General features: G+C 41.3%; 1 protein-coding gene across 4 annotated transcripts in view; it reads left to right on the top strand.

Annotated features, from left to right (window-relative positions):
* golga7bb (golgin A7 family, member Bb) overlaps window positions 1-27,258 on the top strand; it is a 38,357-nt gene that overhangs the window by 9,973 nt on the left and 1,126 nt on the right. The window contains exons 4-6 of one of the 4 annotated variants that reach the window (XR_004631039.1): window positions 4,568-4,669; window positions 6,847-7,053; window positions 10,168-12,405. Coding sequence is in view for 2 of the 4 variants with exons in the window: in XM_034682056.1 (XP_034537947.1) it covers window positions 4,568-4,792 (225 nt within the window). In the remaining 2 variants the exon portion in view is untranslated. Of the gene's footprint in view, window positions 1-4,567; window positions 4,980-6,846; window positions 12,406-27,258 lie in introns of those variants that run through there. The other 3 variants (XR_004631038.1, XM_034682057.1, XM_034682056.1) reach the window with 3 other exon arrangements.

The following is a 27,258-nucleotide window of genomic DNA, read 5'->3' as shown; positions in this document are numbered from 1 at the left end:
CTGTGAATGTTTTTCAGAAAGGCGTGCAAAATATCAGGACCCTGAAATTTAAGCAGTTACACAGAGTAAAACCATCTTCTATTCCTGCATTCACACCAGGGCTTTTCTTACACTGATATGTTAAAATATGTCCCATGAAAAGACTTAAAGGAGGGAGGAACAGCTTGGCTTGCTTTCTTAAAAAATATGCCTCTTTACACCTTATTTTGTCTCTTTGTTTAATGAAACACAATCAGTGATGAAAAAAACAATTAAGCATTTTAAAAAGTTCATATAACCATTCATTGTTACCTGTAACTCCCAGGGAGACAGTTTAATTGTGTTTGTGTTCTTTTTTAGCAAATGAGAGACAAGCTGAGTAAATAGAGATTCAGGCGAGCTGCTTCCCCCTGATTTTGAGTTTTTATGCTAACTTGGCTTTATTTCCATTTAGAAATAGAGCCAGCTTCCTTGGACAGCCTTAAGAGAGGTATCTGCATTTAATCTTGTTTTTGTAAAAAGCAAAAAGCATATTTCCCAGTGTTTTGTTCATACTTTTATTCAGACAGAATATCTCTTAAAGACACAGTCTCATTCTTCACATTGAATGAAATTTTCCCTCATTTGACATCATTAATGTTTTCTAATACACCATGATACCAATTTGTCAGATGACTAATGATGGAGAGAGATGGACCAATGATGATCAATAACCATAGTTTTTCTACACTGTGTACCCTGTTAGAGGTTCAGTGAGCTTTACAGTCTGCCCTAGCTTTACACTGAAGATATACAAAAAAAAACTGTTCAAGCCCACAGGCAATTTACATCTTAGCTCAATTGTTTTAAATTCAAAGCTGCTTTTATAAACTCAATGCCCATACTGCATCTTTTCTCCTGCTGTATTTTTCAGTTTCTAAGGAATCAAGCTCTCTTATACACTCAAAAGCATTCAGTTGTTTTTCTGTGTCAGAGCACACGGGGCATCTGAGCCAAAAAACTCAAGATAAAATCCAATTCTCTTCTTCAGCTGTCCAACCTTGAGGTTCTGTAACCCACTCATAAGACTACACCTGTGAACTGAGAGGCAAGGCATGGCACGCTAACTGTAACACCACCACGTTTGCCTAAAGGGCAAAAACGATGTCTATGTGGAGAAAGAGCAGGTGATTCAACCTCTGCGTGGCTGTGGTGCAAGAATGAACAAGAACACAGCCACATAACACAATCACATACACAGAAACACACAGTGAGTTTGATTATTTCCCTTGTGATGACACGGGTACCTGCCGGTGTTTGACATGAAACTAGTTTGCCATGAAGTCCCAGCAAGCCTCTCTTTTTTGATCTCTGTCACCCACAACATTCATCTTCTCGGTCTTGTTGCATTTCTCAAACGTGTCTTTATCAAAGCAGCACAGAGGAACTGGGATCTTGACCAAGAAGCACAAAAGGACTTATTGCTGTATGGAAGCCATGCAGAAATGTACCAGTCTTAGTCTGCTTTCATCTCCCTGTCAGCTGGGTGCTGCTCCATTGAGACTTTCAGATGCTATCAGCCCGACAGGAGAGCTGTTTATTTACCTGTTTAACTTACTCACATCTTGGCTGAATGACATTATGACCGACAATGATCAAATATACCCACCCAAGACGATGCTGTTTCCACAGACCAGTGAGCATGGGCATGTGTGCAGATTCAGTGGAGCACCCTGAGCTCTTGATGCTTATATCTCACCCTATCAAAGGACACTGATTGCTCCCAGCATGTCAGAACAGATTCATGTGCGCACAAGCATTCATAAAGCATCCCTCATGCATAGCATGTAGCCTCCATCCATTTCCTTCTTCTATTATTCACAAGAATGTGGCTCACACACATACATGTTCACACACACACACACACACACACACACACACACACACACACACACACACACACACACACACACACACACACACACACACACACGCACACACACACACACGCACACACACACACACACACACACACACAGATTCCCCTTTATACCTCACTCTCTGATGTGAAAACTTTTATTCTAGCAGAGGAATGCAAACTTGTGACATGCATGTCAAACAGACTGTGACACCTTCGCTCCTTGGGCGGTACACACACAAACACTCACAAAGCTTCTTTACCCCAGCAGGGCGGGCACACACACATGCCCGCACCACAGAGGCACAGCTTGTGTACTTGACTGTCATATTGTTACGCTGAAGAGGATTGAGCTGCCCTGAGAGCTTGCTAGCAGCGAAACGGTTGGCCTTTTCCGTGCACAACAATAACCCCATTAGTCAGGGCTCTGCTCTGTGAGCCTCTGCTTCCTCTCTGCAATATCTGGCTCTCTTTGATGGCGTTTTTAACAATAGACACTTTTGTATTGTGCAAGGGAATTTGTGCATTGTTCCAAGCCAAAAACTGAGTGTGTTCTTCTTACTTGACATAGATCTGGCTGATTTAAAGCAGTGAAATGAAGCTAACCACTTCCTTGTAATGGCCTCTTAAATGACTGTACACTGAGGAACTTCATGTCGGATTGTAACATTATCCAGACAAAAGTCTCTTCTTCCTCTTACAATGGGAGATAGAGAGAAGTATTCTTCTGTGGTTTAGTCTCCACTAGCAGGGGTCACTATATTAGCAGCTGTGCCTGCAGCTGTAACAGGCCTCTGACCTCCTGGTGGAGTGTTGCTCAGTGTGTTGCTCACTCTCAATTGTTTTCATCTCTGAAGGCTGAGAGTGCGGCTCTGCCTTTTAGTTAACGCAAAAAAGAGGATGCGAGTCTTTGTGTTTGAATATATCAGTTTAGAAAAGTTGTGGATTACCTGATGGAGCACAATTCAATAATTGCAGCTTGTAACTGAAATCCTTTTTTGTAGCAGTGTTATTGTTGAGACACCGAACCTCAGGTCTGAGTTGAGTCTGGAATCCTTAGTGTTTAAGTCTAAATCGAGTTCAAGTCACTGGAGAAGAATCTGAGTCTGTGTTGAGTCCCCATTGCCCCAAGATTTAAAGAGCAAACTACTGACTGTGGGAACCTGGACTGACTGTGGGACCTTTTAGGATGTGTACTGTAGAAACACATTTAATTCTTGTACATAAGATTCATATCTTCAGTTTTAAATTATCAATGAGGTTACAGTGCTGTTATTCATACCTAAATGCACACCACGTTTCTCAAAAGGGAGACACGCTCATTGTTTCTGTTGCAGTTGGATCACAATTAACTCGAAAATACCTGCAACCCACCCGCTATCAATCAGAATGTATGCAAACAAACCAAACAACCAGGGCTGTTATGGTTAGCAAGCAGCTAGTTGATAGTCACATCATCACCACTCACCTTAACATCTCACTTATCCTGGGCAGATTTCTGTCATAGTTTTAATAGAAATATGTACATTACATATGTAAAGTTTATTTAGTAAACGGCTGTAATCTTCCATTTAAGTGATATAAATGTGTGTTGTTTTAGCAGAGACATGCAGATGTCTAATGATTCCTCCTCAGAGTGCTGACAGCTATCTCAGAGATCATGAGTCCCAGTGGAGCGTGGTTCAGCTGATTGACACGGTTAGGCAGAGTTCAGGAGAAGCATGGCACATCAGCTCTGTTGGTGTCCACAGAGGCATAGCTGAGGCTGAATAAGCTGCTCTAATGATGCCACTTAAACTATAACATCTGACCATGTAGCATCACCAGCCATCAGTCAGCAGTCATTTGGTTGCTATCAGCCGCATCCTGGGACACCATCACAGTGTTTCAGTTTGAAGAAACACTCTTCAGGTCTCCAGGGCAAAGTGTGTGTGTGTAGTTGTAATGCTTTCTGAATTTGTGTCTAAACTTAGTGCTCAGCTTCGCTCTGCTGCTGCTCTGTTTGTCTTCGCTCAGTTGATGCAATACTCACTTGCAAAACTGAGAAATAAATTTAACATCAATACAATCTAAATAAACTGTCTACTTCACATTTCAGAGTGTTTCTAAATGTCCCAGACAGTTAACCAAGGCATGACATGAAGCCTGAGACAGCCATCTCTGGAGTTAAGAACCAAAGCTTTCAAACGGAAAACTTCAAAAAGAGAATGCTCCGGCTTGTCAAATCTTGTAATTCAACTCATACAGCCTCACTTGACATGAGTGGCTTAGAACGATGTATAAAAATAACCGACGTACTCAGAGCATAATGGAATTACTGTGAGTTTAGACTGTAATGTTCAGGAAAAACAAAGACAGGCAAAGACTAGAAAAGAATATGTATCACATGCTGCATGCTCAGTATGCACAGATGACCGCAAATTTTAGTCTTCCATTTTTCCACCCAAGAGAAGGTTATACCCATGTTTCACCCCCTTTTAGGTTTCTTTGTTCCATGTAACCTGCACTCCGACAAGTTAAATACAGATTATGGTTCCACTGGTGGAATGTCCCTACAGATTATTTCATTCTGAACTACACTGCTTGTGTTCTAACGTTTTCCTGTCACTAATGCATATCTTAAAATCTAAATCATCTGTGATTAGTTTGTCCTTTTCTAATCCCTTTGTTCTCACTCTTTTGTGATTCCAGGTGCTGAAGAAGATTTCAGGTTACATCCAGGAGCAGAATGAGAAGATCTATGCTCCTCGAGGTCTGCTGCTCACAGACCCCATAGAGCGAGGGATGAGGGTCGTATCCTTTCTTTGTCTGCTGCTCTTCTCTCTGTTTGAGATTGTAACAAAATGTAGTGACCAAAGGCTCAGACAAATACAGTTTCCAGAAACCAGAGTTCATAGTTCTCACATCAGTGTTTGACAACTGAATGAATGAACCCACCCCTTCTCTTAAAATATCATGAAGGTCCTTGAGCGAGGAACTTCAACCTCAGCTGCTGCAGAGGAACATTTCTCAGGAGTACATTTTAACACAGCAGGGCTGAGAAAGGCGAGCATGCTTTGTCAGATGTCTTTAGAAATGAAAAAGTAAAAGTGATGAATCAGCAGTCTGAGGTGTTTTTATTCTAAAACCATTTGTTCCATTTTATCATCCCAACACTAGATGTTCTGTCACAATCTTTCAAACATTTGCAACTCTTCACGTCTCTGATCCTATTTTCCTAAAAAGTGAGTTGCTAAGTTTTCCGTGATGCCAGCAGAGGTTCTGGTGTAGTTAAAAGGGAGTGTATGAGTGGGAGAGAGAATGTGTCCAGTAGACCATCACACAGGCCTGGCCCACACTGACTCAAAGAACTGGCTCCAAGTCACAGGGCCAACCTATTTCCAACACTTATTAGTCAGCACAGTGCTTCACAATATGGTCCCTGTTTGTGAACACAAGCTGGAGACCTGGTTACTAAAAAACAACAAAAGCATGTGTTACTTCTGTCAGGTGTTAACCTGCATGATGCCTCAGCCTGAACAAGCAGAATATTTATATTTAGAGAAACAAGGGAATTCTAGCACAGAGAGTGATCTTGCTGCAAATCATCCTGGGATATAGATGTGATACTGTTCATCCTTCTTAGTAATGATATTCAAAAAAACAAAATAAAATATACAGATGGAAAGCATGTAAAATAAAAACATAGTTTATGTAAAGACTCCATAATGTCCAATACCTGTTTGAATTAAATGATTGTAGGAGGAAGTAAAAAACTGATCTAGTCTGACCACGTCTTTCCTTTGGAGCGAAGTCAATTTGGAGAGTCGTAATCATCAAAAAATAAGAACAAAACAACTACAAATAAAAAAAGTGAAAACACTTAGTACTAATCTAGTACCTGCAAGTATTTGTAAGGCTCTATGAGGACCTTTTAGCTGATTATGAAACAGACTGACATTAAAAGCGACACCTCTTTCTGACCTACCAAAGCAACAAGACCATCAACAGAAAGATTGACGACTTCCATACAGTACCTTTTAACGCCTGTAACCACTACATGGGGGTAGTTGACAGACCAGATGAATGACAGCATGCTTTTACAGCAAACAGTCACAGTGAGTGATTAATATGACTTTGAAAAGAAAGAAAGATCTGATTTTTTGTCATAAAACACTACCTACACATACTCAGGACAAGAGAAGTGAAGATATTTTGGGTACTTTTTTGTCAACAGGAGGCGCAAGAGTCAACCCAAGTAGTTAGTTCCTCACTGTAGCTTTATATTGGCCCTGAAGTCTTGCATTCTCTAAACATTATTGTTCCAATGGTATGAGTTTTACATGTAAAATGATGCTAAACTTCTAGCACCACAGTGTTGTTGTTTGCTTTGTTGCTGCTCCGCAACTGTTTTGGCTCTGGTCTAACGTTTCATCGGATCGATGCACTGCATGGACGACTTGTACATCCAGCAAGGAAGCATCAGAGGCATTCTGCTCTCTTAATTGATATCACAGCAACTATTGAGTGAAACCAAAGTCTACAGCAGACTTCTGCCATGATCTGCCTCCCCCACACTATTTTTAAAGTCAGTGTTTGAATCAACACATTGAGTTCTGTCATTGAGAAATATCTGTTCTCAGCAGCTGTTCCAGATGCTAAAACTATTTTATAATCAACATGTTTGATGTTATCACAGCCCAAACAAGATGTTTCTGTAAATGGAGCTCCTTAGAGATGAGTCCTGGTGTAGAAATAAGCAGCATCCACTGAGAAAGAAACAGGATACCAGCAGGAGAAGGAGAAAATATTCAAGCCATTCACTGATCCCTCCAAGTGGATAAATCTCATGAGATAGTTGTTTGGCCAAACATTCACAACACAAAGCTCTGGGATGAAAAATGAAGTGCTTGTGTTGAAGCACTTTCTCAGCCCCTGTGTTTTAAAACTCTCTCTGTCATGATGATCCTTGACTCCCTCTGTTTCCTCAGCTAGAGATCAGTTTGTTTGAAGACCGGGGCTCAGGCAGCTCCAGTCCCAGCAGCACCATGTCGTCGGCAGGCAGCGCTCGATGACTGGAGGGGCAGCGCCAGGCTTACGGGTTCCACCACAGGGGCAGCGGGACGCTTACCAACATCCGCATGCTGAAACATGAGAGCACCAGGTTCTAAGACGAGTGCAGAGAACAAGGCGAGGAGGTGATCTACAGCATTAACACTCTCCCTGCCTCCTCGAGAACAGGAGCTGGTTTACACAAACACACTGGATACACAACAGAGTTAACACAAGTGCAAGGGAAACCACACACAGGCAGCAGAAACATGCAGAAGGAAACATCCAGATAGTCTGGGAATATTCTTCACTCTCCAACTGAAAATCATCATAATTTATTTTCCTCGCATCGTTCCATACATGTTTCCCCTTATTCCATCACATCTGTTTCCATGAGTCACACCATCCCTGTCTTCAAGCTGATTCAGTGGGCTTAAGCTTAATTAGACTGGACATCAATGCCTGATTGTTTTCGGGGAGGTCACTGTCACTGTGTCTATCTGCTGGGGCAGTCTGAGGTCTGTGCAGCAGCTCTGAAATCTTAGAGGAGGAAAAGTACCAGCCTCCCGAGAGACAGAATGTTCTCCGGTCTCGCTGAATGATTGCATTCATGTCAGGTGGTTGAGGTCAACCCGCTCTGAATGCTGGCAAATTGGGACCGCTGTGGGACCGCTCAGTTCTACGCTCTGTTCACATGCATTTGGCTACAATATCAAACAGCTAACAGAGAGTGCATTGGATTGTTTATTCTTCTCATTCACAGCAATGGATGCTGGTGATCCACATCACAGCTGTAGGTCACCACGTTTCTATGCTCTCTCTCTCTCTCTCTCTCTCTCTCTCTCTCTCTCTCTCTCTCTCTCTCTCTCTCTCTCTCTCTCTCTTTCTCTTTCTCTTTTCTGGCATTGTTGACTGGAAAGTGTCAAAAAGCAATTTTGCCAAAGTTAGATTAGAATTTTGATATTCCTCCAAAACAACAGGAACGTTCAAGTGAAAATATACAATGTAAAAAAGCACAAACTGTTTAATTTTTCACCCAATACACATGAAATTGAACTTTGTTTCTAAGAACACAGAATTTTACCACCAAGAACAAAAAAAATCTCCCCTACTGGCATTCACTTTTGCCAAAGTACTTCCAAGATGACAAGCAACTGCTTGAGCACAATAAACAGTTTAATTGCAAGAGTATTCAACCCACTTGCACTTTGTCACATTTTACAGATTTACAATCTGTAATTCAAATAAACTTTTTGGGCTTTTTACTAAATATTTAGCACTCAAGATCAGTCCAGAAAGGAGACATCTGTTGGATGCACAAGTTAACCTGAAGGCAATCCTTTGCACCCGATCTGATTTCAAGTCTCACTGCAAAATCTAACTTTGCAGATTTTTGTTTGCAAAGGATTTGGAACACCCCCTCTTCAAATGATCGACTTTTTGGACCTGTTGCATTTCATTCAACCATAACAAAATCCATTATCACATAAACATAGTCATAATTTTGTTTTTATAGCACTATTCACACAAGGAGAACAATGTGTTTTCTAACAAGACAAAAAGGAACATCTTGTGAGGAGTTCTTTAGCTGGTTACAAGCGTGTCACTCCTGCTGCAGGGTTGGTGTCAGACAAGGGAATAAAAGCAACAGCAGGATGATCCTTCATACAGGAGCTTTAAACAAATATGTCACTGAAAAGCTAAAAGTGTAAGAAATTATTCAAATTGCTTAAAACAGGTGGTTTCATAACAGACTTAATGTTCTACAAACAAGTGAGTCTATTTTTCAGGCAACAAACAAAATCTGTAAAAATGAAGCAAAAGATTCCAAAAGCAGAAACATGCAGTTGCAACATGACAACATATGGAAAAGTTCAAGAGGGTTGAGTACTTATGCAAGGCACTTCAAACTCACACAAACCCCAGTGGCTACTGGCCATGCGTTCCTGCACACACACTCACAGATCCTGGCAGACTTGAAGCAGGACTCAACCAAGCCAGGCAATATTCTCTGTGGTCTCAGCTCATTGCAAAGAAAAAACCCTTCTCTGCAAGACTGAGCCATCTTTCCTGGATATGAGTGCATGAATCTGCTGTGCATGTGTCTGTGCCATCAGTCGCCAGCCTTATCTAGTGTGAGATGAAAGCGTACTGGTCATTAAGGAGACGTCAAAAAGAAAGGATCAGTGCTTAATGAGAGCTGAACACTCTGACACATATAGTTTGGAGGAAGTGAAACAGTATGGGTTGTCATCTCTGCAGCTGTTTGATGTGTGTTATTCAGCACAGGCGTTAATGACAGTTGTGTGTGAGGTTGCCCACACAGTTCATTGTGGACCTCTAGTCTGTTTTCATGGCTGCCATTAAGGTGCAGATCTAAATGGATTAAATTAAAAATACTAAGTAGAATGATGTATTTTAGTGCTCACAATAACAAAATTAATAATAGAGGATTTTAGATATTTCTGTCACCATGGTCTGTCTGTCTTTAGTGCCAGCTTTCTCTGAGCAGTTTGTCATTTTGTGGTTGAAACACAGTTATAGCTCCCTCTAGGGTCAGACTGAAGAAGCTCTGCGCCTCCAGATGAAAGTTGTCTAAAAACAACAACTGGCATGACTCAGAACATTTTCAGATCCCTGATGAAACCTTTTATTTATATGACATCAATTATCCACACTTCATCCCTCTTCTGCTGGTACCTTTCTCATACAAACATCTTCAATCCGCATAGCACCGAGCAGCCCGAGGAGCACAATCTGTCTCTCTTTAAGGGAAACACTGCTTCCTGTCTGAGAGACTGCCTGTGTGTGTGTGTGTGTGTGTGTGTGTGTGTGTGTGTGTGTGTGTGTGTGTGTGTGTGTGTGTGTGTGTGTGTGTGTGTGTGTGTGTGTGTGTGTGTGTGTGTGTGTGTGTGTGTGTGTGTGTGTGTGTGGTGGCTGACGAGACTAGAGATGATCATTATGAAGCAAAAATGTTGATGCCAGTAGACAGCACACCCACACATTGTCTAACAAAGACAAGACCTCCTAAAAAAAAACTTGAGCCCTGTCTCAGCGTCTGCATTTTCTATTTCTGTTGCCATCGTTTCTCTGATTTGTTATTTTACCATTTTTAGTTTCATCGTCTTCATTCTCCCCATAACACAAACTTTAAGTTATAGCTCAAGAAGTGAAATGATTTGCCTCTTCTTTAGCCACAGAGCAAAACCTTCCGCACAAACCCTGCCTCTAACCAGCCTTGTGTACTTTTACCACCGCAGAATGATCCCTTAAGTCTAGTGAGTTAAACTTCACCTGGACATTTTACCACCTGGATGAATGAGATTAATCTACAAGTGACTTTTCACCACTGCAGTTGAGTTGAGTTGTGCTCGTGTTCGGCCTCCTGTGCTTTTTGATGCCTTCATGTTTCATCCCTGTGGAACGGATACCCAACCTGGGGCTGGTGGACTGAAAAACTGACTCTAAAAAAATGACTCTCAATACTGCCAATAAGCGAATAGAGGAGCTCATTGGATAATGTACAAAGAAATCAACAATAAGTGTGGATGAACTGTACAGAAGAGGAGCAGCACTGTACATGCTTGTCTGTGATTATCCATGCTGAGTTTATGGGGTGTAAAGAAGTAGTTGGAAATGCCATAATGCTATGTTATTCCAAATGTCACTGTTGCCCAGAATGAATCTCTTAATTCCTTTTTTAATGTTTTTATATCTTCTTTATTTTGGGCATAGAGTGACAGAGCAGCTATGAAAGCATATTGTCTGTACAGCTGTGAACTGCTGTGTTGTATCTTCTGTAAAAACAAAGACATTTTTTTATTTCTGTTCAAAATACAGTTTAAAATATCGGTGATGTAGCGTTTGATATTGCTATTAATGATAACAACTTGAGTTATTATTGTGGCGATTAATAGAGAGGTAATGGTGACAATGATGATCCTCAGGGAACGGTGTAAATGTGCCAAATACAGAGGTCAGAAGTTCTTAAAAGATAAGTTCACATGTTAACAGCTTCAGTGATGATAATGTTTGTCAGTCAGTTAGCTCACCACCTCACAAACTACATTATCAAAACAACTGTTGAAGGACTGACATGACATGGTGCAGACCTCTATGGTGCCCAGAGGTTTAACCCCCCTGACTTTGGTGCTCTTCTGACTTTTCCACAAGCAGCACAAGAAAAGTCATCTCTATTTACACCTTCTGCATAAAAGTACAATCTGTACTCAGGGGGTTCTGGGTTTCCACATGGGAAGTGTTCTGCTTTCTGTTTATTGTAACTTTGTAGTTAGAGTAGTATCGACCAATCGTATGTCAGCAGGTTTTCATGTATGCAGAAATAACAGACTGTGTGGAGAGCAAAATCTGACAGAACACACGCCACTTTAATTTGGGTTTATTGCTAACTATTAAATGTTGACATGCCAACAACCTAAACTTGAATTTTACCAGATAAACACTTTGAAAAGTTAGCAAGCTAACTGTAATTGTTAATTAGAAGCACCACTGTTTCACTTTGCACAGCTGCAAGCTTTGCTGTAGACTTGTAGTTTTTAAAGTATGTTTTAAATCGTATCTTGCCACATGTGTAAAAGAGTAGGACAATATGAAAATAACATTACAACTTCATATTTATATACACTGACAGGATTAATGAACATACTACATGTGAGTCTGAACTTATCCTTTAAGAATCTGGTGGAAAAGAAGCACTATGTGCCACAGTGAAAGGTGTTATGTAGCTTGTTCTTGCAGGGCAACTTCTGTTAATACATGGCGACAACCAGGGGAATGAAGATTATGACATATTTGATGTATTTTTTATCAGAAGATGTAAATTGAGATATGAGTACATTATCACAGAGCAGTTTAAACTTTGGGTCCTTGATCCTCTATCATCCTGACTGTCAAGATAACCTCTGTGCCCTCATATCTTCAGAAGAGGAACAGAGATATAAATCATCACATACAAGTGATAATGTATAATTCATATCAGTCTGATAATGTCACATATTTATCCTGAGCTGTATTCAAGAGTACAGCAGAAGTCCGTTCAGAGCCGTGGAGTCAGCTGTGTATCCCAGTTTGTATGTTTACAAGTGAGAGATTGTGCATTGTGAGATATGTCTTCCTGAAATTGTTAAAGATGATATATAGAGTCCTGGTACCAGCCTCTTTGAGTCGCTCTGAGCCCTTCTGGCTCAAAGCAGACTAAACTGCATTGATGTTTAATGCTGCATGATGTTTGTGTGAACAAAGCAAGCACCAGATGACAAGAAGTGAACTCCCTCATCAACAAAGTCCCTCGGTTGTGCTGCTGAGAGATGAATTTATAACTTACCTTGATGCTATTTATGTGTTTGCATCAGATTATTTACATATTAATTATAATGGGTTCATGTATTATTTTTTCTCGAAGCTGATTATTATTCAACGCCTGGGGAGAGGAGCCTCAACTGTCTTCAAAACATGAATAAAGTGTCTGATGAAGCTGATTTGAAAGAGAATTATTTTGACTGCAGGCTGCTGAGGGTTTCTAACAATGTTTAATTCATGAGGTTAAAGTTTGGACTCTCACTGTTACACACTTTGAAATGATTTGATAACTCCACAGTGGGACGAAGTCATATCACCTGAACATAGTATCTCCATGTGGTCAGTGTTGAAAGAGGAGCTCATATGGCTCAGACCTCAGTTTTTCTGCATCGCTGTGTGTTACATTTTACAACATTCTGTGCTGGGATGCAAAGTGATTTTGTGACTAAAAATATGCTGTATATGTAAATTCATAAAACTTTTAAGAAGGTGAAAAAAGTGCTTACTGGATATATTGACTATATAAATATGGACGACGTGCTTCCATCTCCCATTGCTTCAAAAAAGTAAGGCCAAAATACTGCCTTGACTGACGCTTGCATTTTGCATTGGTGACATCATTTAAAGCTAAGGCATGTGCAGAAACGATACGGCTGACAGAGCCATGAGATTGACGTCACATCCTTCCTGCTAACCAATACACACATCAAACTTCAAATGTCACAGATCCTTCAGGTCAGACAGTCTCACAGCAGGACAGATTATTGTGGTAGTTTAACCCTCCTGTTATGTTCGTTTCTGAGGGAAAGCAATAATGTTCGTGGGTCAACTTGACCCGGGGCATGTTTAATTATCCAGAAGTGTCAGAGCTCAAAAAAATCCCAATAAACATTTTTTAATCTCATTACTAACTCCATTACTAACCATTTAAATCAATATTTAGTGCAATGGTGTTCTTTAATCCTCAAAGATCATGGTTCAATGAGGGTAACTCACTCATTTTTTTATAAAAATTAATGTTAAAGCTTTTTTTTAATGTACACTTGAAAGACCTAAATATAAATACAATAGTTTTACATGACCGATTTTTGTTTATTTTATTTTGTTTTTGTTTTTTTTGTTTTTTTTATGAAGTGATGTTGATAAATTAACAGGAGACACCTCTTCTGTCACATGCTGCTCAGATTTTGATGCTGTATTTAGCTGGCTTGGAAGATATATATTGCCTAAAATGGAAGGAACCTCTGAATGCCTCTTCATCCACTGTGACATTAGGGCCTGGGTTATAGAGTAGTGGAAGTTGCTCTACCCACTTGTCTCTCACTGTTCTAATGGCTGACAGCTTGTCTCTTTTCGATCTCAGCTCCTGCAGTCAAATGCCAAAGTGTCCTTGGGCAAGACACTGAACCCCAAACTGCTCCCTCAGTTGTTCAGCGGTGTATGAATGTCTAGAATAAGAATAGCTAATACTGATGGTCCCTTACTATAGCAACCTCTACCATCATTGGGAGAGCAAGTAATGTAAAAGAGCTTTGAGTGGTCAGAAGACTGGAAAAGAGAAATATATGAGTACAAGTCCATTTACCATTTACTATTTACCATGACCTGCTCAAAAGCTGACTTGATGTGTATAACACGAGTCACTGCTATCTGAGTGGCTCTGTCTTCATGATGTTTTCTGCAGACAGTTTTGCCTGATGTATATTTGGGGATGAAAATCGCTGTATTTCCCCATTTTTGATGTGAATGTCTGCTTGGAGGAAAATGAATCGGGTTAGGATTAGGGTTAGGGTTTTGATTAGGGTTAGGGATAGGGTTGTGATTAGGGTTAGGATTAGGGTTAGGATAAGGGTTAGGGTTAGGGTTGGGTTAGGGATATGATTAGGGTTAGGATTAGGGTTAGGATATGGGTTAGGGTTTGGGTTAGGGTTTGGGTTAGGGTTATGATAAGGGTTCTGATTAGGGTTCGGGTTAGGGTTAGGGTTAGGGTTGTGATTAGGGTAAGGATTAGGGTTAGGGTTAAGGTTATGATTAGGGTTAAGGTTATGATTAGGGTTAGGGTTAGGATTAGGGTTATGATTAGGGTTAGGGTTAAGATTAGGGTTATGATTAGGGTTAGGGTTGTGATTAGGGTTAGGATTAGGGTTAGGGTTAAGGTTATGATTAGGGTTAGGGTTAAGGTTATGATTAGGGTTAGGGTTAGGATTAGGGTTATGATTAAGGTTAGGGTTAAGATTAGGGTTATGATTAGGGTTAGGGTTAGGATTAGGGTTATGATAAGGGTTAGGGTTAAGATTAGGGTTATGATTAGGGTTAGGGTTTTAATTAGGGTTAGGATTAGGGTTTGGGTTAGGGTTATGATAAGGGTTCTGATTACGGTTCGGGTTAGGGTTAGGGTTATGATTAGGGTTAGGATAAGGGTTAGGGTTAGGGTTGTGATTAGGGATAGGGATAGGATATGGGTTAGGGTTTGGGTTAGGGTTAGGGTTTGGGTTAGGATTATGATAAGGGTTCTGATTACGGTTCAGGTTAGGGTTAGGGTTGTGATTAGGGTTAGGATTAGGGTTAAGGTTATGATTAGGGTTAGGATTAGGGTTAGGGTATTGATTAGGGTTAGGGTTAGGGTTAAGAATAGGGTTAGGATTAGGGTTAGGATTAGGGTTAGGATTAGGGTTGGGATTAGGGTTAGGGTTCTGATTAGGGTTAGGATTGGGGTTAGGGTTATGATTAGGGTTAGGGTTAGGGTTAAGAATAGGGTTAGGGTTATGATTAGGGTTAAGGTTAGGAGTAGGGTTAGGATTAGGGTTATGATTAGGGACAGGGTTATGATTAGGGTTAGGATTAGGGTTAGGGTTAAGAATAGGGTTAGGGTTATGATTAGGGTTAAGGTTAGGAGTAGGGTTAGGATTAGGGTTATGATTAGGGTTAGGGTTAGGGTTAAGAATAGGGTTAGGATTAGGGTTAGGGTTGTGATTAGGGTTAAGATTGGGATAAGGGTTTGGGTTAGGGTTATGATTAGGGTTAGGATTAGGGTTAGGGTTAGGGTTGTGATTAGGGTTCTGATTAGGGTTAGGGTTAGGGTTATGATTAGGGTTAGGATTAGGGTTAGGGTTAGGGTTGTGATTAGGGATAGGATATGGGTTAGGGTTTGGGTTAGGGTTATGATAAGGGTTCTGATTAGGTTGAGGTTGAGGGTTAGGGTTATGATTAGGGTTAGGATTAGGGTTAGGGTTAGGGTTGTGATTAGGGATAGGGATAGGATATGGGTTTGGGTTAGGGTTTGGGTTAGGGTTATGATAAGGGTTCTGATTAGGGTTCAGGTTAGGGTTAGGGTTGTGATTTGGGTTAGGATTAGGGTTAAGGTTATGATTATGGTTAGGATTAGGGTTAGGGTTGTGATTAGGGTTAGGATTAGGGTTAAGGTTATGATTATGGTTAGGATTAGGGTTAGGATTAGGGTTCTGATTAGGGTTAGGGTTAAGAATAGGGTTAGGATTAGGGTTAGGGTTAGGATTAGGGTTAGGATTAGGGTTAGGGTTAGGGTTCTGATTAGGGTTAGGGTTAGGATTGGGGTTAGGGTTATGATTAGGGTTAGGGTTAGGGTTGAGAATAGGGTTAGGGTTAGGGTTATGATTAGGGTTAAGGTTAGGAGTAGGGTTAGGATTAGGGTTATGATTAGGGTTAGGGTTATGATTAGGGTTAGGATTAGGGTTAGGATTAGGATTAGGGTTATGATTAGGGTTATGATTAGGGTTAGGGTTAGGGTTCTGATAAGGGTTAGGGTTAGGATTGGGGTTAGGGTTATGATTAGGGTTAGGGTTAGGGTTAAGAGTAGGGTTAGGGTTAGGGTTATGATTAGGGTTAAGATTAGGGTTAAGGTTAGGAGTAGGGTTAGGGTTAGGGTTAAGAATAGGGTTAGGATTAGGGTTAGGATTAGGGTTAGGGTTAAGAATAGGGTTAGGATTAGGGTTAGGGTTGTGATTAGGGTTAGGGTTCTGATTAGGGTTAGGATTAGGGTTAGGGTTAGGATTGGGGTTAGGATTGGGATAAGGGTTTGGGTTAGGGTTAGGGTTAGGATTTGGGTTTGCGTTAGGATTAGGGTTAGGATTAGGGTTAGGGTATTGATTAGGGTTAGGGTTGAGAATAGGGTTAGGGTTAGGGTTATGATTAGGGTTAAGGTTAGGAGTAGGGTTAGGGTTATGGTTAGGGTTAGGGTTGAGAATAGGGTTAGGGTTATGATTAGGGTTAAGGTTAGGAGTAGGGTTAGGGTTATGATTGGGGTTAGGGTTATGATTAGGGTTAGGGTTAGGGTTAGGGTTCTGATTAGGTTTAGGGTTAGGGTTCCGATTAGGGTTAGGGTTCCGATTAGGGTTAGGGTTAGGGTTCTGATTAGGTTTAGGTTTAGGTTTAGGGTTAGGGTTAGAACCAGAACTAAACTTAAGCAAACAGAACCAGACCCAAGCTCAAGCAAACCGAACCAGAACCGAACCAGAACCGAACCAGAACCCAAACAGAACCAGACCCAAACTGAAGCAAACCGAACCAGAACCGAACCAGAACCCAAACAGAACCAGACCCAAACTCAAGCAAACCGAACCAGAACCGAACCAGAGCCGAACCAGAACCCAAACAGAACCAGACCCAAACTCAAGCAATCCGAATCAGAACCGAACCAGAGCCGAACCAGAACCGAACCAGAACCCAAACAGAACCAGACCCAAACTCAAGCAAACCGAACCAGAACCGAACCAGAGCCGAAGCAGAACCGAACCAGAACTCAACCAGAACCCAACCAGAACCCTACCAAACCATAACCGAGCCAAACCAGAACCGAACCAGAACCGAACCAGAACCGAACCAGAACCGAACCCTAACAGAACCAGAACCGCACTCAAGCAAACAGAACCAGAACCAAACTCAAGCAAACAGAACATGAACCAGAACCAAGTCAAACAAACAGAACCAGAACCAAACCCAAACAAACAGAACCAGAATCAAACTCAAGCAAACAGAACCAGGGTTATGATTAGGGTTAGGGTTCTGATAAGGGTTAGGGTTAGAATTAGGGATAGGGTTAGGGTTAGGATTAGGGTTAGTGTTAGGATTGGGGTTAGGGTGAGGATTAGGGTTAGGGTTATGATTAGGGTTATGATTAGGGTTAGGGTTAGGATTGGGGTTAGGGTTAGGGTTAGGATTAGGGTTAGGGTTAGGGTAAGGATTAGGGTTAGGAATTTTATTAGGGTTAGGGTTAGGATTGGGGTTTGGGTTAGGGTTAGGATTAGGGTTAGGTTTAGGATTAGGTTCAAGGTTAGGATTAGGGTTAGGATTAGGGATAGGGTTGTGATTAGGGATAGGGTTAGGGTTTGGGTAAGGGTTAGGGTTAGGATTAGGGTTTGGGTTAGGGTTATGATTAGGGTTAGGGTTAGGATTAGGTTTAGGATTGGGGTTAGGGTTAGGATTAGGATTAGGGTTCGGGTTAGGGTTAGGGTTGTGATTTGGGTTAGGGTTAGGGTTTTGATTAGGGTTAGGGATAGGGTTGTGATTAGGGTTAGGATTAGGGTTAGGATTAGGGTTAGGGTTGTGATTAGGGTTAGGGTTAGGATTAGGGTCAGCGTTAGGATTAGGGTTTGGGTTAGGGTTAACATTAGGGTTAGGGTTAGGTTTAGGATTCGGGTTAGGGTTAGGATTAGGGTTAGGATTAGGGTTAGGGTTAGGATTGGGGTTAGGGTTTGGGTTAGGGTTAGGGTTAAGAATAGGGTTAGGATTAGGGTTATGATGAGGGTTATGGTTAGGGTTAAGAATAGGGTTAGGATTAGGGTTAGGGTTGTGATTAGGGTTAGGGTTCTGATTAGGGTCAGGATTAGGCTTAGGGTTCTGATTAGGGTTAGGGTTAGGATTGGGGTAAGGGTTTGGGTTACGGTTAGGGTTAGGGTAATGGTTAGGGTTAGAGTTAACATTAGGGTTAGGGTTAGGATTTGGGTTAGGGTTAGGAGTAGGGTAAGGGTTAGGGTTCTGATTAGGTTTAGGATTAGGTTTAGGGTTAGAGTTAGAACCAGAACTAAACTTAAGCAAACAGAACTAGAACCAAACTCATGCAAACGGAACCAGACCCAAACTCAAGCAAACCAGAACCGAACCAGAGCCGAACCAGAACCGAACCAGAACCGTAACAACCAGACCCAAACTCAAGCAAACCGAACCAGAACCGAACCAGAACCGAACCAGAGCCGAACCAGAACCGAACCAGAACCCAACCAGAACCGAACCAAACCGTTACCGAGCCAAACCAGAACCGAACCAGAACCGAACTAGAACCGAACCAGAACCGAACCGAACCAGAACCGAACCAGCACCGAGCGAAACCGTAACCGAGCCAAACCAAAACCAGAACCGAACCAGAACCGCACTCAAGCAAACCGAACTAGAACCAAACTCAAGCAAACAGAACCAGAACCAGAACCAGAACCAAACTCAAGCAAACAGAACCAGGGTTATGATTAGGGTTAGGGTTCTGATTAGGTTAAAGGTTAGGATTAGGGTTAGGATTAGGGTTAGGGTTAGGATTAGGGATAGGGTTAGGGTTCTGATTAGGTTAAAGGATAGGATTAGTGTTAGGGTTAGGATTAGGGTTAGGGTTAGGATTGGGGTTAGGGTTTGGGTTAGAGTTAGGGTTAGGGTTAGGATTAGGGATTGGGTTAGGGTTCTGATTAGGTTAAAGGTTCTGATTAGGGTGAGGATTAGTGTTAGGTTCAGAATTAGGGTTAGGATCAGGGTTAGGATGAGTGATAGGGTTAGGATGAGGGTTAGGGTTAGGATGGGGTTAGGGTTCTGATTAGGTTTAGGGTTAGGGTTCAGATTAGGGTTAGGGTTAGGAGTAGGGTAAGGGTTAGGGTTAGGGTTCTGATTAGGTTTAGGATTAGGGTTAGGGTCAGAGTTAGAACCAGAACTAAACTTAAGCAAACAGAACCAGAACCACACTCATGCAAACGGAACCAGACCCAAACTCAAGCAAACCAGAACCGAACCAGAGCCGAACCAGAACCGAACCAGAACCGTAACAACCAGACCCAAACTCAAGCAAACCGAACCAGAACCGAACCAGAACCGAACCAGAGCCGAACTAGAACCCAACCAGAAATCCAACCAGAACCGAACCAAACCGTTACCGAGCCAAACAAGAACCGAACCAGAACCGAACCAGACCCGAACCAGAACCGAACCAGAACCGAACCAGAACCGAACCAGCACCGAGCGAAACCGTAACCGAGCCAAACCCAAACCAGAACCGAACCAGAACCGCACTCAAGCAAACCGAACTAGAACCAAACTCAAGCAAACAGAACCAGAACCAGAATCAGAAACAAGTTAAACAAACAGAACCAGAACCAAACCCAATCAAACAGAACCAGAACCAAACTCAAGCAAACAAAACCAGGGTTATGATTAGGGTTAGGGTTAGAATTAGGGATAGGGTTAGGGTTCTGATTAGGTTAAAGTTTAGGATTAGGGTTAGGATTAGGGTTAGGGTTAGGATTAGAGATAGGGTTAGGGTTCTGATTAGGTTAAAGGATAGGATTAGGGTTAGGATTAGGGTTAGGGTTAGGATTGGGGTTAGGATTTGGGTTAGAGTTAGGGTTAGGGTTAGGGTTAGGATTGGGGTTAGCATTTGGGTTAGGGTTAGGGTTAGGGTAAGGATTAGGATTGGGGTTAGGGTTTCGGTTAGGGTTAGGATTAGGGTTAGGGTTTGGGTTAGGGTTAAGATTAGGGTTAGGGTTAGGGTTAGGATTGGGGTTAGGGTTTGGGTTAGGGTTAGGGTTAGGGTTAGGATTAGGGATTGGGTTAGGGTTCTGATTAGGTTAAAGGTTAGGATTAGGGTTAGGGTTAGGATTAGGGTTAGGATTAGGTTTAGGGTTTGGGTTAGGGTTAGGGTTAGGGTTAGGATTAGGATTGGGGTTAGGGTTAGGGTTAGGGTTAGGATTAGGATTATGGTTAGGATTAGGGTTAGGGTTCTGATTAGGGTTAGGGTTAGAATTAGAGTTAGGGTTAGGGTTAGGATTGGGGTTAGGGTAAGGGCTATGATTAGAGTTAGGTTTAGAACCAGAACTAAACTTAAGCAAACAGAACCAGAACCAAACTCATGCAAACAGAACCAGAACCAAACTCAAACAAACCAAACCAGAACCAAACCAGAACCAAACCAGAACCGAACTCAAGCAAACAGAACCAGAACCAAGTCAAACAAACAGAACCAGAACCAAACTCAAGCAAACAGAACCAGGGTTTTGATTAGGGTTAGGGTTAGGGTTATGATTAGGCTTAGGATTAGGGTTAGGGTTAGTATAGTATAGTAGCTGCTAGTATAGTAGGCGGTTTGAAACCAGCCACAGCCTCCCCTCCATCACCTGTATCCTATATCCTCACATGTGATTGGCCGCATGGCCGCAATGCTGACCAATCAAAACAAAGTTCTGCTGTGAGCAGAGCTGGGGCTGAGCACTTTGAGAGCTAAGCAAGCAAAGGAAAAAACTGGGAGCCGTCTCTCTCTCGATGCGAGCCGGCTCTTTTGATTCACTATAAAGTATCAGCTCTCCTAAGTATCAGCTCTCAGAGCCGCAGCTTTTGATCGTGACACATCACTACCCTGCTGTGTACGTGATTGGGGTGAAATATGTCACTCAGTTGCAAAGAAACAATTAGTATTTGACACTTCTGACTCCTTTTTCTGACTCCACTTTGACTGCCGGGTCAAATTGACCCACAAACAGTATCTATGCAATATAAACATGAAGGAGGGGTTGCAAATATGTGAAAGGAACCATTTTTATTGTATATGTTGATTCCGCTAATTAAGGCAAGTAGAATAAGTTTCATTCCGAAAAAACACTTTTAACAATTTCTTTTTAATTTTTGAACTTTGAAAAGGGTCAATCTGACCCTGAACATAACAGGAGGGTTCAAGGAGACACTCCCAGTCATAGAGAGTTCAGTGACTTGTATTTGTGTTGATGTTTGTTACCTTTTTTTTTTTCGTGTTGGTCCTCCTCTTCTCTGCTTATCCTGTAAAAACTGCTGCAGGAGCTGCATATTTCAACAGAGCTGTCAATCAAGATATCATATCCCCATTATTTTAGCATCACCTAACCCATATTCTTGGAAAAAGAATCACCCGCAGATATACCGGCATGATAAGAACAAGCCGTTAAACTGAATAATGTATTTGACTTGTCTTTTGATTTTATAGTTTGACCCATGGCTTATCTGTTATGATACAGGTGTTTTTTGACCTGGACTGCAGCCAGACACCAGGGGGAGCTTAAAATGTTTTGACTTCACTTTTAGTGGGCTATTGTACCATCCATCTTTTTGAAGCCCTTATGAGGAGTTTATAACTGGTAATGAAATAGACTGAAATTGGCACTGATGTCTCTATATGGACCACAGAAGCCATCAGCATAAGATCAACTGTTTCTACACTGTAATTTTAAAAACCTGATACCACTGCCACATGTTTGGTGTCAAAACAAATGATATACAGCAAGATTAAATAACGGACTTCTTTTGTTCTGACATTTTTCACTGCAAAGATTCACAAAGACTGATACATTTGACTTTTTAAAATAAAGCAGGACGAGACTCTTTGTCAGGAAACACAACCTATGCATGTACCAGACAAGATCTGCATAGACGTGTTGCCTTGTTGAGTGGGGCACCAAATGGACACAAACCAAAATTTCCTCTGAACAATCTAGGGTTGGATAAAATATTGAGGTATCTTGCTAAGGGGTAAATGAAATAAGTGTTCAACACATAACACAGATAATAACTGTTATAGCAAACATATTGAATAATCAGTGTTTGATTGCTCAGAGGAACACTGAACATTTATTCTGAATCCTGTTTTGCTGCTGACTTACAAAATTCCAGTACAACATCTCTGTGTTTTGGTCAAAACCAACTCTTCACTCAGCTGCTTTGTCTCATCAGTTTTACATGAGGTACCACAAAAACCTCAAATTACAACATAACGGATCAAACTTTGTAAGTGATATGGCTTATACCAACCAAAGCATTTTGCAACAAGTGTGTGACTAATACAAAATGTTCCAGAACTAATCAAACCTTTTCCCTTTCAGTGTGGGTACAACAATAGTCATTGTTTCCTTTGCATGGGTTTTGACTCTTATTCACATAGCTCTCATCAGCCTTGTATTTTCAGTTTTTAGCTAAAAGGCAGACTGTGAAACTGATGAGTATTTTTGATCCTGGAAAAGTTTCTAATATTTTGGATAGACTCAGAAAGTGTAACTCAGTAAATTTGAATAAGTGTATCATGTTGATGTGGTCAAGTTTTACTGTGAGGGCATGTTTCACTTAAACTACAACACTACCTGAGGCAGACAAAGTCATTCATGGATTAGTAGGAGTTTTTTTTAACTGTTTGCTTAATCTATATGTACAGATTCTGCATAGCAATGTATAATGTGTACTCAGGGGTCTAGATTTTCATCTTGGAAAGTGTTCTGTTTTCCGTTTTTAGTAAGTTTGTAGTCCAAGTAGGTTTTTTTTTTCCAAAGTTTTGTTTTTTGGGCATTTTTGCCTTTAATGATAGGGCAGCTGAAGAGAGACAGGAAATGTGGGGAGTAGAGAGTGGGGGGAGGACATGCAGCAAATGGTCAACCGGCCGGGAGTCGAACCGGTGACCACTGCGACAAGGATTGTAGCCTCTATACGTGAGGCGCTCAGACCTCTAGGCCACCAGTGCCCCATACTCCAAGTAGTTTTGACCATTTCTGCTCATTGTAAGCTTTGAGGCCAGAAGACCAGAAGACCACCTCCATAAGCACTGACATATTGCACTGGTGCAGCTACAGTATGCGCAGAAGCAACCTGGCTGATAGAGCTGCAGGACTGATGTCACATCCTTTCCGCTAACTGAAGCATGCGTTATCTATTTGATGTGTATTCTTAATTTTATAGTGTGAGCTCTGTTCCATCTGTTAACACACAGGAGACAGGGTTTATGAGCTATACTGCAGCTAGTCAGCAGAGGGAGCTGTTAACCTCTTGGCTTCACTGTCAGTGAACACTTATGGCATCTTTCTTAATATACAGTCTATGACCGGAACACTCACCCCTGTAATGACATCCCATCTTCTGTTGGTGGTAATCCGACCATAATTTATTTATCATTATAAACAGATATCTTCATTGAGTGACAGATCTGCTTGATGCTGTGTTGTACAGCCAATTAGCGCTTACATTTCCTCACTCCCTGGAATGCATTGCAAACTATTAAGCTGAGCTCTGTTCAACAAACAAACTTAATTTAAGTTGTTCTTCTCTCCTCTTAAGGACTGACCTGACAACGTTGTATTTTTACTTCTTACACATCGGCATCATGATGCTACTATTTCAGCAAACTTCAGACCCGTGAGCTGCAGAGAACACTGCAAGAAAACAGGCTTCTGTTTCAGGGTCATACTGCATAATAAGTCAGAGTGAGACTTTGTACTGTTGAATGGAAATCTGCTTGAAATAGGTGAGCAGGCTCTACTTTGGAGGATGTAATGGACCAGAAATGATGGTGCATGAAGAAGAAGTCATTGAACACTAACCTCTGGCTACACTGATAGCTGAAAGCTGGCATCCGTTACTAGAGGCAAATGAAAGGCAATGATTGCAGATGGGTTCCAAGATTGGCTTACACTTAATGTTTTGTTAACAGCTTGTTGCAGAGCCACTACTGACCAAAATTAAGATTTATGTAGGTGTAAAGGAAGAAAGTGTTTGAGACTAACTTGTGTCGATGGATGTGTTTAAAGCACATTTTTGCTGTGTAGACGGTCCTCTGTGTGTAAGTGTGTGAGGGTCTGTGTGTGTGTGTCTTTATAAAGGTGTACAGTAGATCAATCATGGCCTGCTCATATGGCTGAATATTACTGATAAAGTTCTGCCAAACATTGAGGCTTGGTGAAGATCACAGGGGTGGAGACGGAGAGAGTGAACTGATATTTTCTTAAAGACGGCAGAGGAGTGAAGAAACATCTCAACACCTGTGGGAAAAGGTCACTCTCACACTAACAAGCTATTCTCTCGTTCTACACAGACCTCCTTTGTTCCTCAAAATCACTTTTTTGTCCTGCCTCCTGCTACAGGCTGCTGTTACAATTGTTTTGAATGTTCTTAGTTTAAAATTCCTCGGCCTTTGGCTGCGCAACACTTTTCACAGTCTACTTCCTCCATGTCTTTTTTTGGTTCCTTGTTCTTTACACAGGAAAAAAGTGTTTTTTCTTTTCCTGAGAAGTCACTTTCTGTTATTTAACTGTTAAAATGTTTATCCCTACAAATGACAGAAAGTCAGTACCCCACTGCTGACTCTGTGTTCCAAAATATTTTGTCTGGCAGCAAGAGCTTGGCAAGCGCAGAGCAGTCATTACAGTGAAGTGTACAACTTTACACATGCATGCAATGCATCAAACATGGCAGACCCAGAGAGAAGAGTCAGGTCTGTAGAGACATGAGGAGATGTTCACTCTGCTCTCTGTTATTTAATTCTAAAACAGATATTTACTTCTTAACAAAAACGGGCACAACAACATGAGTTCAGTCAGAACCAGTTTTTAACTCTGGCGGTGTACCACAGCACCTCATGAGGCAACATAACTCTGGCTGCGTTCACCCAGCCCCACCAAACATTTATCCACATCCAAATTCAAGCTCACACTGAGTTATGATTGTGCATTAAACCAGGTTTTGCAGTGAACAGAGATATTTAGTGCATTCTGTACACAAAGCCTTTAAAGTTTTTTTTTGTTTGAGTACATGTACGTATGCGGTAGAGAATTCTGTCATAACAAGTCACTCTTTGAAGAGACAAAATACGGAAAAACACAAACAAAACTGCAGGATGTTTGTTTCAGCCACACTTGATTTTCTTAAGCTGACACCAGATTTTGAGACTCTCCAATAATGTGATTTTTCCCCCCACCTCACCCCTGCCGTGCCTGTTGTTAATGGCATGAATATCTCCTCGGTTAATTTAACCTCAGTGTGATTGACAGCCCTTGTGTTGCTTTTTGCCATTGGACTTTCACCAAATGCAGCCTGAATTAGAAATAAAAACACAATATTAAGCATCCAAGTCTGGAAACATGTTGTTCTAAGTAAAATGTCACTGACACATCATTTGTGTTCGACTTGTTTGTCAGGTATGCCTTATGTTGGTATAGAAGATACGTATAAATCTCTGAAAGCAACAGCAATATTTTCTGGGCTTCCTGTGTAGCTGGAGGTCAGCTATAAAATATTTCCAGCCAAGGCTTTCTGTTCCTTTCGAGTAATCATTTACAATCATGAGCAACTTGAGGAGTGAGAACGGATTTTAGGAGTTGATGACTAAGTGCATATTGTTAGCTGCACCTACACATTTATGTCTACTTGTTGGAAATATGGAAATAGAGCTAAATTGTCATCAGAGGACTGCCAGTGTGATCCAGGATTGTATTGAAGGTCATGTGTTCAGACCTTTTGCTCTGCACAGGCTGTTTTCTCACAGACAATCAACACCCCCTGAAACTCTCCTGGACATTCATACTGTGCATTCATACTGTGGACTGATGACATTTCAACAAGACAATACCAAACCACATTCTGCACGTATCACAACAGCATGGCTCAGTGGCAGAAGAGTCTTGGTGCTAAACTGGCGTTCCTGCAGTCCTGACTTGTAACCCATTGAAAGCATTTGGTGTATCCTGACACAAAAAGACAAAAACAAAAGAGACCCTGAACTGTTGAGCAGCTGAAATCCTATATCAGGGAAATACAGAATATTTCCTTTTCAAAACAACAGAAACTTGTCTCCTCAGTTCCCAGACGTTTACAGAGTATTGTTAAAAGAAAAGGTGATGCAACATATCAGTAAACATGTCCCTGCCTCATGTTGCTCACATAACATTTTAAATGAGTATATATTTCTCATTCAACAATACATTTGTTGTCTTCTCACTGTTTTCAATTAAATATTGGAGTTCAATGATATACAAACCATCAAACTGTGTTTTTATCATCATTTCAAAGTGTCCCTCTCTTATAGAATTGGGGTTGTAGAAGCAGGCCTTCTCCGGCCTGAAGACAAAGCGAAGGGAGAGTTTACACGCAGCACTCTGCTCAGGAAGGCTCTGAAAGACAGATGTTAGCATCAGGAACGAGAACATTTCTGAAAACTGAAGATATAAACAAACCCACACTCTGACTGCTGCAGAGATTAAAATACCAATATATACATCCACTTAAACCCAGCTTCTTAATCCCCCACTCCTTCTGCTTTTTTTTAATCTCAGGTCATTTCCGTACAGCACAAATATTTTCTTAACAAATCATGTCGTATCTGATCTTATGTCATTTTCTGTGAATGCTCATGTTGTGTGCACATTGTGCAATTACTGTTTGCGGTTTGATTCAGTGATTAGTGGTTAGAAGACAAAAAAATGATTATTTTTCCATATGGAGCGCATGCCTTCACACACTCACACACACTCACACACACACACACACACACACACACACACACACACACACACACACACACACACACACACACACACACACACACACACACACACTTGTCCAAACTCCCCTGAAACACACGCTGAGCAGCATTGTGTTCCAGGTTATTTTTTTTCACAGGGACATCTCAGTTTGCAGTTCATTTCAGCAGAAAGAAACACAGCTGGAGCTTCTGGGACGCAAACAATGCTGCGGCAGTGAACATGCCAGACACACACACACACACACACACACACACACACATACATACACCCACACACACAGCATTCTCCCTGCAGTTTGTTGGACTTGGTTCAGTGACACACAGTTAAAGAATCACAGAGTGAATTTGTTTTAAAGCTTACCTTGTCCTTGGTCTGTTCTGTTATTGTAATTACTGATGCTACGTGTAATTTCTCTTATTTTCTGTTGTTTGAGCCCAAAAATCTGTAATCCTACTTCCTGGTATGTCTTAAGTCTTGTCA

Source organism: Notolabrus celidotus, chromosome 4, assembly GCF_009762535.1.
Source record: "Notolabrus celidotus isolate fNotCel1 chromosome 4, fNotCel1.pri, whole genome shotgun sequence".
Taxonomy (NCBI): Eukaryota; Metazoa; Chordata; class Actinopteri; order Labriformes; family Labridae; genus Notolabrus; species Notolabrus celidotus.
The sequence above is the reverse complement of the archived record's forward strand: the minus strand, read 5'-3'. Positions and strand labels throughout refer to the sequence as shown.